The sequence below is a fragment of the Mirounga leonina genome, unplaced genomic scaffold (assembly GCF_011800145.1).
Source record: "Mirounga leonina isolate KUSES-001 unplaced genomic scaffold, KU_Mleo_1.0 Mir_220626, whole genome shotgun sequence".
In the NCBI taxonomy this organism is placed as follows: domain Eukaryota; kingdom Metazoa; phylum Chordata; class Mammalia; order Carnivora; family Phocidae; genus Mirounga; species Mirounga leonina.
Window position 1 is genome coordinate 10,994 of NW_023270537.1, and position 13,968 is coordinate 24,961.

At 43.9% G+C, this 13,968-nt stretch overlaps 1 protein-coding gene across 4 annotated transcripts; it reads left to right on the forward strand.

Moving 5' to 3' along the window:
• The first annotated feature begins 8,259 nt into the window (after window positions 1–8,259).
• LOC118026186 (sperm acrosomal protein FSA-ACR.1-like) lies at window positions 8,260–13,722 on the forward strand. Of its 4 annotated transcripts, none has more exons than XM_035028939.1 (6): window positions 8,260–8,311; window positions 10,636–10,704; window positions 10,900–11,154; window positions 11,215–11,241; window positions 12,579–12,698; window positions 13,453–13,722. In XM_035028939.1, exons 1-6 carry the CDS (start codon window positions 8,260–8,262, stop codon window positions 13,575–13,577), a joined length of 648 nt encoding a protein of 215 aa, XP_034884830.1. In that variant the 3' UTR covers window positions 13,578–13,722. The 4 variants fall into 4 exon arrangements, with proteins under 4 accessions (XP_034884830.1, XP_034884832.1, XP_034884828.1 ...); XM_035028941.1 differs by having other exon boundaries at window positions 10,945–11,154; XM_035028937.1 differs by having other exon boundaries at window positions 10,636–11,154.
• Window positions 13,723–13,968: the final 246 nt, after the last annotated feature.

Consider the following 13,968-nt stretch of genomic DNA (forward strand, 5'->3'; position numbering starts at 1 on the left):
ATATGACCATACAGCTTTAAGGAACTAAAATTAACTTTATGAAACCTGGAGCCAGAAAGCCTCATGGAACTGTTGACGTGATACCTTGCTTAAAGAATTCCCAGCAGCCTCACCAGGTGAGTAAAGAATGTCACTTCCTGGCAGGTGCTAGAACCTCAGGCTATTTTGGTGACCTCGAGAAGAGGAATCCACCCAAATCTACAGGTATGGCAGGCATGTCTGGCAAGCATTTGGCTTGGCTTCTGGCCTGGAGAGGCTACTAAAAGTTCAACCTAGAGATTCCTTGTAAAAAGTTCCAGCAAAGCAGATTCTGAAAGATCTATATGATCAAGCACTATTCTTGCTGAGCTTATGTAAATAATTAGGCCAAGTTTGTTAAAATTGGACTTGTTTTATAAATAAATTAGTCCTGATTTGGCTATCTCTGAAAATATTTCAATAACACATCTTTGTAGATACTAGATTTTAAGCATTGAGACTCAAGAAAACTGGAATGAGGATTGCCCCAAAACAACCAATAGGGTTAAGTCCTTTTGAGTTACTATATAAAAAACCTTTTCTCATTGTAGACCTATCAATAGATGGAGACTGTAATGCTCTGTTAATTACTCACTTGAGGCTGGATTAATTCATAAATCTCTAAATGAATATGCAAACCATATCCTCCTTAAACCTGATCTGATAGTTACTAGCAACCCACCCCATATAAACCCTGGAGACATGGTTTATTTAAAGGATTGGAAGTCTAACACAGTAGAGGATTTAACTCCAAAATGGAAGGGTCCCTACGGGGTCATATTATGTCCTCCCACTGCAGTAAAATTAGAGGGACACTCTTCATGAGCTCATATATCTAGAATAAACCTATAACTCCCACACAGGAGACCAATGAGCAAACTAACATGCCTTCTTATTCCTGTGAGCCAGTGGAAGACCTCAAATTTCTCTTCAAAGGACAATAAAGGACTAGAAGATAATTTTAGTTAGCTACCAAAGGTCTCTTTATTTGGGCTTCTCTTTCTCATAATATTAACCTTATTTTGTTGTCTTTTCCCATGTCCCCCTGCCTGGTGCTAAGACTCCTTCACTGCCATAACTGCCAGCTGACAGATGGTCCTTTCCACTCAAGAATGGGTGTGTACTGTGGTAACCTAATGAGGTATTTAGTCTGTATGCCCTGTGCTAATATCCCTATGTTGTCTACCTTGGATTGACTGCCTCTGCCTTCGGTAACTCCTGAATATAAATTCCCCAACTGACCAATGTTGACCCACAGGTAGGGACATCTGTACACGCCTATTCAGCAGGAAGAAGTTACAGAAGATAAGACCTTCCACCCTCAGCAACCTTAAAGATTTAAGAGTCAAAATTGTTCAGGGGGGTATGATGTGGGAAACCAAGGCAGAAGGAAATGGTGATAAAATTAAATGTCCAGGGGGAGGGGCAGAGGGAGAGAGACTCCTCGAGCAGACTCCATGCTGAGCACAGAGCCTGATGCAGGGCTCGATGCCGGGACCCTGAGATCAAGACCTGGGCTGAAACTAAGAGTCAGATACTCAACCCACTGAGCCACTCAGGCGCCCCTGAAAATGGGAGGCTTTTCAAAAAAGGGAATGACATCATCAAGTGTGTTCTTTAGAACCATAATTCTGGAGGCCACGGGCTTCTTAGGAGAGAGAGACACAGCGAGAGAGGGAACACAAGCAGGGGGAGTGGGAGAGAGAGAAGCAGGCTTCCCGCCGAGCGGGGAGCCCCGTGCAGGGCTCAATCCCAGGACCCTGGGATCATGACCTGAGCCGAAGGCAGATGCTTAACGACTGAGCCACCCAGGCACCCCTATATTTGTGTCTTCAAGATAAACAAGGCATTATAGAAAAGCTTCTCTTTCTTTGTCCTTCCCCAGTTAACTACAATTATGCTTCACTATCCTGGAAAGGAGAGTAATAAAAAGGAAATAATATGGAACAACAACAACAAAAAAATTAAAGGTCCATATAACCTGCAGCCCATTGACAAATACTTGAGGCAGGCCGGATATAATGTTCTTCCAGGAAGCTCCCAACTGTCCTAATGTTAATGTCTTGCTAGAGGGAAAAACAACCTTAATTTGACCATAGCAAGGCCTCCTGTATCCTGTGTCTTCTTTAGCATATGAAAATCCTTTTGGAACTTCCTTTATCTTTACTACCCCCCCCCACCCGAAAGTATAGAATCAATTGCCCCTCACAATCCTGGGGCAGCAGGGAGCAGAGGGTAACAGCTGCTCTTTCTGCCCACAGGTCCTATCTCCAAGCTTTAATAAAACCACCTTTTTACACCAAACACATCTCAAGAATTCTTTCTTGGCCATCGGCTCTGGACCCCAACATCGCTACTCCAAAAACACATTACCAAGAGCCGCCCCATTAATATCCGAGGACCCAAAATCAGGATTCCTACTGCCAGAGATGGCTCCTTCAGATGCAGAAGGCCCCCAGCCCCTGTTCCACATCATGCACAAGAATGGACATGTCTCAGCAAAAATAATTTTCTGTAATCTACTCATAAGGTTTTTACTAAATGGTTCTTCTGGGACTCCCATTTAGTCTTAATCCTAGAATACTCTGGAGCAGGATGGGGGCCCTGCTGTTTAGGCCAGCCCCAGGGGATTCTTTCCTTTCTATTCCTTGAAGCTAATCCCTGACCCTCTTTCCAGTTTTCCAAGCTCCCTGAGGCCAGGGAGTGCCCCTGGTTGCCCTTCCCCAGTCCTTCCTGCAGTGGAAAAAATGGATGAGACCCTGGTCAGCCTGTGGGGTGCTCAGGGACTCAACATTGTGCATTGTGCCTGAACTGGGGTGGGGGGGGACAGATAATGACAGAAACTTAGGATGGGAGACCATGCATCATTTTCATAAATATATTAATATAGTTAACATAATACACTTGAAAAAAAGTGAGTAAAACTTAATTGCTTTCATTCTTCTGCATGTGGCTGTCCAATTTTCCCAACACCATTTGTTGAAGAGACTGTCTTTTTTCCATTGGACATTCTTTCCTGCTTTGTCGAAGATTAGGTGAACACAGAGTTGAGGGTCCATTTCTGGGCTCTCTGTTCTGTTCCATTGATCTATGTGTCTGTTTTTGTGCCAGTACCATACTCTCTTGATGATTACAGAGATAGTAGGAAGGGAAAAATGAAGGGGGGTAATCGGAGGGGGAGACGAACCATGAGAGACTATGGACTTTGAGAAACAAACTGAGGGTTCTGGAGGGGAGGAGGGTGGGGGGATGGGAAAAAAACTTAATTGCTTTCTTGGTACAAATTACATAAAGCTTGATAAAATCATCACAGCACATGGAGGTATCAAAAAGCAGTCAACCCCCTTTCCATCATTGTCAAGGAAGTTTAAAGGAGGCCTCCTTAGGGTGTAGTAAGAATTTAGATGTTTACCCAAAAATGATGTGCTTTTTTTTTTTTAAAGATTAAGAAACCTTGCTCAAACTTAAGACTGATGAATCACAGACCTGTACCTCTGAAACAAATAATACATTATATGTTAAAAAAAAAAAAAAAAAAGAAGATGGAAGAAAAAAATGAAGGGGGGGAAATTGGAGGGGTAGACGAACCATGAGAGACGATGGACTCTGAGAAACAAACTGAGGGTTCTAGAGGGGAGGGGGGTGGGGGGATGGGTGAGCCTGATGATGGGTATTAAGGAGGGCACGTACTGAATGGAGCACTGGGTGTTATGCGCAAACAATGAATCATGGAACACTACATCAAAAACTAATGATGTAATGTATGGTAACTAACATAACGTAATAAAATAAAATTTAAAAAAAGAAAAAAGAAACCTTGCTCAGATGCTTTCAATGAGTGGTTAAGGATGAAGGGGTGGAGGCAGGAATGAGCTTGTCATTCAGCATTGGTCTCAGTAGACAGTGTCCCCCAGATCCTGACCCCCACAACCCCATGTGGCCCGCCCCCCCCTCCAGGATGCCTCTGAAATCTCTGCCTTATGTCTTCCCTCTTTCCTGAATGCAGGGAACCAAGTAACTTGGGATCCTCCCAGCCAGCCTGGTGTTGCCCATAAAACGACTCTGTGATGCTCTTCTCTGTTCTGTGACATAAATATAAGAATGGGTACACACTGAGGTAACCTAAGGAGATATTTAGTCTGTATGCCATTGGCTAATATCCCTCCCTGCCCTCAATTATTAGAAGGTGGACTGGGGCGCCTGGGTGGCTCAGTTGGTTAAGCGAATGCCTTCAGCTCGGGTCATGATCCTGGAGTCCCTGGATTGAGTCCCACATCGGGCTCCCTGCTCGGCAGGGAGTCTGCTTCTGCCTCTGACCCTCCCCCCTCTCATGTGCTCTCTCTCTCTCATTCTGTCTCAGATAAATAAATAAAATCTTTAAAAAAAAAAAAAAAGAGAAGGTGGACTGGTTCCCTGGCAGAGTCCCAAGGAGTGAGAGGAGGAATGGCTATGGGTGCATACAGTGAAGGCAGAGTCCTGGGCATCAGGGTTCCAACCTCTGGAAACATTCCAGAGCAAGACTATACTTGGCACAAAGGTGGCAGAATTCCCAGGCTTCAGGAGAGAACAGGCCCTTGTATAAAGGTTACTAATAACCTTTATCAATAACCAGCGGGTGTGGGGGGGGCACCTGGGTGGCTCTGTCAGTTGGGCATCTGACTTTGGCTCAGGTCATGATCTCAGGGTCCTGGGATCGAGCCCCATGTCAGGCTCCCCGAATCTGCTTCTCCCTCTCCCTCTCCCTCTCCCCCTCTCCCCCTCCCTGCCACTTGTGCTCTCTTGCTTTCTCTCTCAAAAAAGGAGAAAATCTTAAAAAAAAAAAAAAAAATCACCGTTGGGGACAAAAGAGTGCAGAGATTGGATACAATCATTAGTTCAAACTATCATTCTCTTTTTTTTTTTAAGATTTTATTTATTCATTTGAGACACAAAGATACAGAGACAGAGAGAGAGCATGAGCAGGAAGAGAGGCAGAGGGAGAGGGAGAAGCAGGCTCCTCGCTGAGCCAGGAGCCCGATGTGGGGCTCGATCCCAGGACCCTGGGATCATGACCTGAGCCAAAGGCAGACGCTTAACCGACTGAGCCACCGAGGCACCCCCAAACTATCATTCTTTATCTGGGTTCAACCCCAGCAGAATTCCTGGCTGCTAGTTTGATCAGTTGTCATCCGGTCAGATAGGAGTTCCTATGCTGAAGAAGCATGCAAGGTCTCAATGTCCTGACAAGCTGGCCATCTTCCCCAGGTTACAAGTACATGGGTTTAGCCCCCTGGTGTGCTGGTAAACGTTTAACAACTGGCTTGTGGGGCGAGGCTGGATGGGAAGAGTCCTGATTTGTAGGACTTGCAGATTTCCACGGTGCAAATGGCAATTTGCAGCCTCCATCCTGACATCACTGAATAGGGAGTTGAAGAGATGTGCCCACCATTATAGAGTATTTCTCGCACACAGATACAGCAGTACTAAATAACCTTATGAGCACAGATAGTAAATAATAAAATGTCATAAAATTATTAAGAAGTGATGAGGTTTTGAGTATTTCTTACCTTTGTTTCTAATATAATCTGTCAGTTTATATGTTAATTTTAATAATATCTGTGTTCAACAACCAGATTGTGGAATTCCTGAAACTTTACCAATCAGCTATCTTCAGCCAGTTCAAGTCAGTTCCCAGTACATCATGGATTAAGTCACCACCACGCAAAGAAGCTGGTCCAGTGAAAGGTTCTCAGCTCTCTATACATATGACTATTCCTAGGGAGCCTAGCTGCCTCTCTCTTTCTGTGTTCCCACTACAAGCCCTTGGGAGAAGACTGTTTGGCTCAGCTCATCTTTTTAAAACAGGCTGCAAACATTACCAGGGCTGACCCCGCAGGGTCTTTGCTTCGCTTTGGGCTGTTAGAAACTGGAGCTTCCCCTCATCTAGGATGGCAGAGATGGGCAGAAGAAGGACACAGGGACTGGAGCACCTCCGGACATCTTAGCTCCGGAACACTTCTGGTCCCATGGCAAATTCTCCATCACTCCATGTTTTTTTATACAGTGTGCTCAGATACTCAGTGCAGGTTTGACTCCGAAGTGCCAGACCACTGGAAACAGGGAGAAAGTTTCCAAAGTAGAGCCTAAGGAAAGCCAAACTAGGTGGGATTGGGATACAGTCCCATAACACCAACCTTAAGAAGAAGAGGGAGGAAAAGTTGGAGGCTGAGGTTTAAGGAGTGATCATTCAGGCTTTAGGTCCTGCCTTTCAATACTGTGACTCCTAGGGAGGGGTGAGGCTGCAATATTCCAGAAAGTTGCAAAAAAAGGGTGCCACCAAACTTAAACAACTGGTGGGTGGTATACATAGTGCCTCTCCCTTTCCATGAATTTCCACTGCTTCTATCAACAAAAGTCTAACTCAGTATGATCCCCCAGCTTTTCTCCAGACTCTCTCCACATGGAGAAAAAATTATCAACAACATGCTCCTTCATGCATGTCTCCACTCCACAGAAGCCCAGCCTCAGACCCACAAATCCTAGTTTTGTCCTCCAACACATGCCAAGTAGGGCAGGCCTCCCTCTGCAACTTTTTTTTGACCCCTGGAAATCCCGCTTTCTCCAGCTGACCCACAATCTTTATAAAGCCAGCCCAGTCTAAGAGCTCTCTATAAATTTTCCTCTGTGAGGCAGAGAGAGGCCCAGAAAAGGCAATTCATCCATTCCTTCATTCAGAAAACATTTATTAAGTATGTATTATGTGGCAAAGCAAAACTGCCACTAGGTAGTGGGGATTCTACAGTGATCAAGACAGACAGGAACTGTGTTTTCAAGGAGCTTAGAGTCTAATGGAGGAGATAAATATTAAACAAATAATTTTAAAGAGTGATAAATGCATCTATTCTGGATCCAGCTTTCAGTATTACATGAAACAAAGTGGTCCAAGGGAGGTGGGCAGGGAAGAAGTAGGAGGTAAGGGCCAGAGCATCTCTGCCACGCAACCCCCAAGAATTCTAGCTTTCTACCGGGTGGATGCCTCACTGCATCCACATTCTACCCCTTGAGAGAAATTACAGCTCAAGGCACAGCTTTCAGCAATCCCTTGTTGATCCCTTTTTGGGCCCATATCATGCATTTGTCATTTGTTTCCTGCCAAAACCAACATGTTAGCATAGCCTGGTTGAGAACAGGAGCCATAGAAGATAGGACACCCAATAGAAGCTTTGTCATGTCAAGACCCAACCAGTGTTAAAACCATGGCAGGAAAGGAAGTAGAATAAATACAGAACAAATATTTTGATCTCAATCTGTGTGTGTGTGTGTGTGTTTCCCCCTCTAATCTTCCACTGGCTAAATCCAGTCTGAAGCCAAACACAACCAGCATTCAGGTGATCAAGTCAATAGAGATTAGCCTACAGGGCCAAAAAAAAACACAAAGAGCCAAACACAAAATAATCAGCCAATCATACTTCACTGTCAAGAACATTTCAAGAAGAGAATAAATAGGGGCGCCTGGGTGGCTCAGTCGTTAAGCATCTGCCTTCAGCTCAGGTCATGATCCCAGCGTCCTGGGATCGAGCCCTGCATCAGGCTCTCTGCTCGGCGGGAAGCCTGCTTCTCCCTCTCACACTCCCCCTGCTTGTGTTCCCTCTTTCGCTGTTTCTCTCTGTCAAATAAATAAAATCTTTTTTAAAAAAAGAAGAGAATAAATAGCTTTTAAAATTTATTACAAAGAGGGCGCCTGGGTGGCTCAGTTGGTTAAGCGACTGCCTTCGGCTCAGGTCATGATCCTGGAGTCCCGGGATCGAGTCCCACATCGGGCTCCCTGCTCGGCGGGGAGTCTGCTTCTCCCTCTGACCCTCCCCCCTCTCATGCTCTCTCTATCTCATTCTCTCTCTCAAATAAATAAATAAAATCTTTAAAAAAAAAAAGACTTAAAAAAAAAGTTATTACAAAGAGAATATGTTGTTTTGGTAATAGGATTTTTTTTTATATATAGGGCAAAGAGCCCCAATACACCATGTTATACATGGCAAATTTAGCCTTCGCCTGCACCGTTTGCCCTGAGTTGTTAGAGAGCCATCCTGCCCAAACAGCCTGTATGAGAACCTCAGAGCTCAACTCATTGTGAGGCACATGGGTGGTCTCTGAGGTTCTAGAATTCCCAGGAGCTGTAGCTTAGCATTGGGAGCTTCTGCTCATAGTTTTCCTTCACAGCTCTTGGGTGCCCTACACCAGGGTCTCCTCTTTCCCAAAATCCAGATGAAGAAGTTTCTCTTACTAATGAGTCTTTATCTGATTGGATGTGCCAGAGGTGAGTCCCCTATCTTAGCTCTGGGAGACTTTTTTCAGGTCTTTTAGCCCTTGAAGAAGGAAGACCAGAATATTAGTTACACAAACCAATCTAACTCAGAATCAGGAATAGCTAAACCAGTTCAACTCTGAGAACTCCTGAGCCAGTTGATTTCTCCTTGTAATGGCTTTACCATCAGAGAAGCCTGCTGGCTTAGCACTGTCTCATTCCTACTACTTTTTTAGCCACTCACCATTTGTACCTGATGCTCTGTGAGATGAGAAAACAGGTCTAAGGGTTCTGTGGAAGTCCAATGAAGGTTTGTCCCAATGAACTGAGTGCAAGGGATCCTTATGTAGTTAATGTAGCAAGGAAAGATAGAAGGAGATAGGAATGTGATGTACCCAGAAAGCCATCTCAGAACACAGCAGGGCTATGGGCAAGAGACCTTATGAGCCTCTCCTTCATGGCCAGGTTCTACCCACCCAGTTGTCTGTATTTCCTCTTTCAGGGTCCTCATTCATGGTGGGCTGTATTCCCTCATTCCTCCTAGAGGAGAAGAGAGAGACCATGAGCTCTGAACTGTTGGCTAAATGACAAAGTGTTTTCTATAATGTTGGTTGTCCGAGATTTTGTTTTATGCTCTCTTAGACTTTCAAAAGTTGACTCAGAAATTTAGATACATAGCTACCAAATGGTAGTATATGCCAGCCATATGGCGAAGCAGTGAGTTGTCAACTCTAAGAATGACTAAGAAATGAGTGTGCTTTTTCAAACCTTTCTACATCAGAAATCTCTTTATTATAACTTCTGTTAACTGTTAAAGAATCAATCAAGCAAATAATATTCAGTAACAACTTTTAAAAATAAAAACCTCCCCATAGCCTTTCCAAACCTTACCTTTCCTTATCAACATATTCTAAGCATAGTCTTTCAGAAAGTCATGGATTATAAGGACGGCAAATCACCCAGAATATACGTATCTATTGTAGGACTCTTACAGAGATAAGGGTAATTTGGAGCCCTAGGCTACCTTGTCTTCAACAGATCTTATCATTCCTCTCAGCTTTTGGCTAGGATTAATAATTCAGTTCTTGTAGTCTACCCACCCTACTCTGAGTTACTCAGTCTGATCACAGAGTAATAATCAAATTGTTTGGTGCTACTTCAATAAAATGAAAAGTACTACCTAAAGAATATTTGTATAGTAGTCACTGGTGAGATGGATTAAAGGTAGAAGGGACTGGCCAGAAGAGAATGACTGGCTAAGAGTTTTTTTAAGTCCCAGTGTAAAGTGGGGAGGAGAGAAAAATAAAATTAATTGAACACTTAGGCAATAAACCAGGCACGTCATAATTTATCTTACTGAAACCTCATGCAACTACATGAAGTAGGTATAATGGTACATCACAAGGAATCTCAATTCAGAAATAAATAAGCAAAGAATGTCTTTATCTTAATAACTGATCCCAACTTTGAGTCTCCAACCCACATGGATTGGGGACTGAGTGTAAGAAAGAATTTGAATTTGCCAAATAAAAATGTCTTAAATCCCGTCTGATCTTTTTTGTGGGTTCATTAGATATTTGTCATCTCTGGTTTAAAATTTGTCCTGTCCAAAGGGTAAAATCTTCTACCTTCAATTTCAGCAAGAATTACTTAGCTATTGAACCGAGTTGCTTTCTCTTTCCCTTTTGTATTTTCATCCTTCCTGCCTTTCACCCAGAGAGGAACTGGAGGGAGGGCTTGTGGTAGACTTCTGATCTTGTGATTGATGGCATATTGATTTCCTGATGCTGGCTTTGTCAGGGAAGCACACCATTTTCCCTTTGGGTGCTTTTGGTACATGGGCTAGTGGACTCCCCTGTACATTTCTTAATAATGTGGATCTTAAAATTCTTCCTTTAAATGCCAGAGGCGGTGGGGACACCTGGGTGGCTCAGTCATTAAGTGTCTGCCTTCGGCTCAGGTCATGATCCCAGGGTCCTGGGATCGAGTCCCACATCAGGCTCCCTGCTCGGCGGGAAGCCTGCTTCTCCCTCTCCCACTCCCTGTGCTTGTGTTCCCTTTCTCGCTGTCTCTCTCTGTCAGGTAAATAAAATAAAAAAAAAAAATTTAAATGCCAGAGGCGGTCTCCGTGTATTTCATTAACACCTCTGCCCTTCATGGTCTCTTGGGTAATTAGTTGATTTCCTCCAACATCTGCAATATCTTCAGATGCCTGACCAGGCCCACAGGAAACCCAGGAATCCCACGTTAGCCTTATTGCATAAGAAAAGCAATCTTTATCCCGGACATTCTTTCTCTCACCTTCCCTATCTCTCTTTTGTTCCTCTCCATCCCAGGAGCATCAGGTCAGCCTGATGAGCCTCCTGGCTCTATGGATCATCAAGCTTCAGTTCAGCAATTTTCAGGTGAGTACTTTTCACTTGGAAACCCTTCAGATGGTGAGGCTTTATATGAGACTTCTGCAGGCGAGAGCACTTTAAGTGAGCATACTTCAGGTGAGCACACTTCAGCTGAACATGGTTCAAGTGAACACACTTCAGGTGAACACGCTTCAGGTGAACGTGCTTCAGGTGAGCATGCTACGGGTGAACATACTTCAGATGAACATATTGCCAGTGAGCACGCTTCTGGTGAACAACCTTCAGGTGAACAGCCTTCTGGTGAAAAGCCTTCAGATGAACAGCTTTCTGGCGAACAGTTTTCTGGTGAAAAGACTTCCGGTGAACAGTCTTCTGGTGAAAAGCCTTCAGGTGAACAGGCTTTAGATGAACAGGCTTCAGCTGAAAAGCCTTCAGGTGAACAAGCTTCCAGTGAGAAGCCTTCCGGTGAACAGGTTTCAGGTGAACAAGCTTCAGGTGAACAGGCTTCAAGTGAACAGGCTTCAGGTGAAAAGCCACTGGGTGATCAGTCTTCAGGCATTCCACCATCAAGCACATTTTCAGGTGAGGCACATTTTCAGGGGAATTGCATCTGGATGGGTGCTAGTCCTTGACTTCAGGGGAGAAATAGGCAACACATCAAGAAACCCAACTTTTAAGGAGAGCGTATAGAAGAAAGACTAGTTCACAAACACTTCACAGACAGCTCTCTCAAAGACACTCTTTACATCTCTTTACAGTAATACCAGGAGGCAGGATATAGGTTTTGTGTAGCCCTGAAGGCTAAACAATTTTGAGGGCCCTTTAAAAAAATAACACAAATACAAAATGCCAGCAGTGCCTCCAACTTCACTCTATGTAAGAAATTATAAATACAAATGCCCACTGCTCCCTTGGAAGGGGCTCATGGGACACTAACTTTCATGAGCTTCATGCTAAATCTGCCTCAACAAACTATGTTAGAATGCCTCGCAAACTCTGTAAGGAGATGACTAGCCCTCAAGCTGGTGGCTCCGTTTTATTTGTTTGAACATGGAAAATAAAGCATGAACACATTTTTGTCTGTTAGATTCATAAAGAACTTCCCAGCACAACTGCAATTCTTTGGCTCTTACTAAAAAGGGGTTGTTCAAGGAAGGACAACAAGATCCAGAGTTTGATGACCCCTCAAGATATTACCAGACATAAGCACTTCATATTTCCTCCCATTGCCTAAGTAGTAATATTCCAAATCTTCAGATGAGAGAAGTGGGGCTGACATCACATAGCTAGAAAGTAGCAATCCTTGGATTCAAACTTAAGTTGGTCTGATTCCAAAGCCCACATCCTTCCTATTTCTTTATGCTTCCTTAACTAGGGAATTGGCAATGGAGATAGTAAAAGAGGCAAAATAGAAGCATTTCACAAAGAATGCCCTTTGTGACAAATTGACATTGTTGAAGGTCAACTTGAAAATGGAGAACGATCACTCTTTACAGAGTTTGCAACATTAGAGCATTCTAACATAGCTTACTAATCAGCCAGTTCTTACTCTAAGTGTGCCTTGTGGGTGAGAGTATCATGGGGGAGTAAAAAGGGAAGCCAGTCATGTGATTAAAGCTCTACTTTGCTCCTATGGAGTTAGACATGGCAGAAGCCAGTGGGGGATATGAATTGGAGTAAACATCAGTATTATAGAGAGAAATTTGGGATTCTTCAGCAATGAAAATTATAGATGAAGCAGTAAGAATGAAGGAATTTCCTCTGGTCCAGAAGAGAGACTCTGCTCTATCAGATGCAGGGCCCTCAAATGCCCAACAAGAACCAAATAATGAAATGTGTTGTATCCAGGCCCATCATTCCTCTCCTTGTGATTTGTGGCTCCATCAGGAAATTTCATCAGGCTTGTCTTAAATTTGCAGGCCCAATATTAAATTGCCACACATGTTCATATATGAATGATCATGGAAAATGTCTTCGTGGAGAGGGAGTCTGCTCCACTCAGAATTCCCAGCAGTGCATGTTAAAGAAGATCTTTGAAGGTATGTGGGGACTTCATAATACAGTCTTTGCCAGAGAAACACATCAATTAACTTAAGTACTCTTGGGAGCAGCTGGGGTGGTGGGAGCCTGAGGAGGGGTCAAGCTGTGATTCCCCAGAAATTTGGAGACTCAGGAGAAACTTATCCTAAATTAAGAGCAGAATTCTAGCTACTGATGGGGAGGTAGAGGTCTTTCCCAGCAGGCTTATGATGTCTTAAAAGGAGACAGGGAGACTGGCTCTCTTCCTACAAAAGAAATGTATGAGTTGCACCTTGAGATGTTGAGACATTGACCATAAGCTCAGGACTGTGTCTGTCTTGTTCATGGTTATATATTCCTAGCACTTAGTACAATGTTTAGTACATGGTAGGCATTTAGTAAATCCTGAATAAATGAATAAACAATTGTCTATCAGTCAGTGTTCACAGGTTGCCAGACGTGTCTTGCTATATTCCCATACTCTCTACCCTTATACTCACTCCTCATCCCCAAAATAAAGGATCTTAGTTACTGCCATCCTGTGAACCACATTGTCTGACTTCCCTTGTGGTTTGTCTAGTCCCTCAATAGAGGCAGTGGGCAACAGATGTGGGGAAAGGCCCAGAAAAGACAGATGGAAGGAGACGGGGAGGAAGAATACACAAGCTGGAGGTCTTGGTCATGCCTGCATGGGGACACTGGGAACCATGGATGAAGGCGAAGGTCGGAGGAGGAAGCCCTCTGCTCACTACAGTCTGTCTCTGCTTCTTTCAGGTGGAAAACTCCAATTCATGGTTCAGGGGTGTGAGAACATGTGCCCATCTATGAACCTCTTCTCCCATGGAACCAGGATGCAAATTATATGCTGTCGGAACCAATCTTTTTGCAACAAGATCTAGAAGCCTGTGCCTTTGCTTCCTGCCCTGACTCAGGCAGTAGAAATTCTCCATCACCCTAAAGGGCTTAATTTATATTTTGTTTCTTCCCCAGTCAATAAGTAATCACGTCTCTCTCTGCCTGAGTGTCAGACAGGATGTTCAAATACCTCACCCTTCCTCTCCTATCCATGCCCTGTGACCCATTCTTCTCTGTCTTCTGTCTTCCCTTACCCCATCTCTCAACATTCTTTGCTTTCTCAATAAATTCTGCATGGTCAAGAATACAGACTGGAGATGGACTTCTTTTCCCATCAGCCAGTTTCAGGATCAGCCTGCGCCTGCTTCCTCCACATACTAAAGTGGATGTGTTTTAAATCACTCCACATTCGTCAAAATGGAGGGGTCCCCCAGG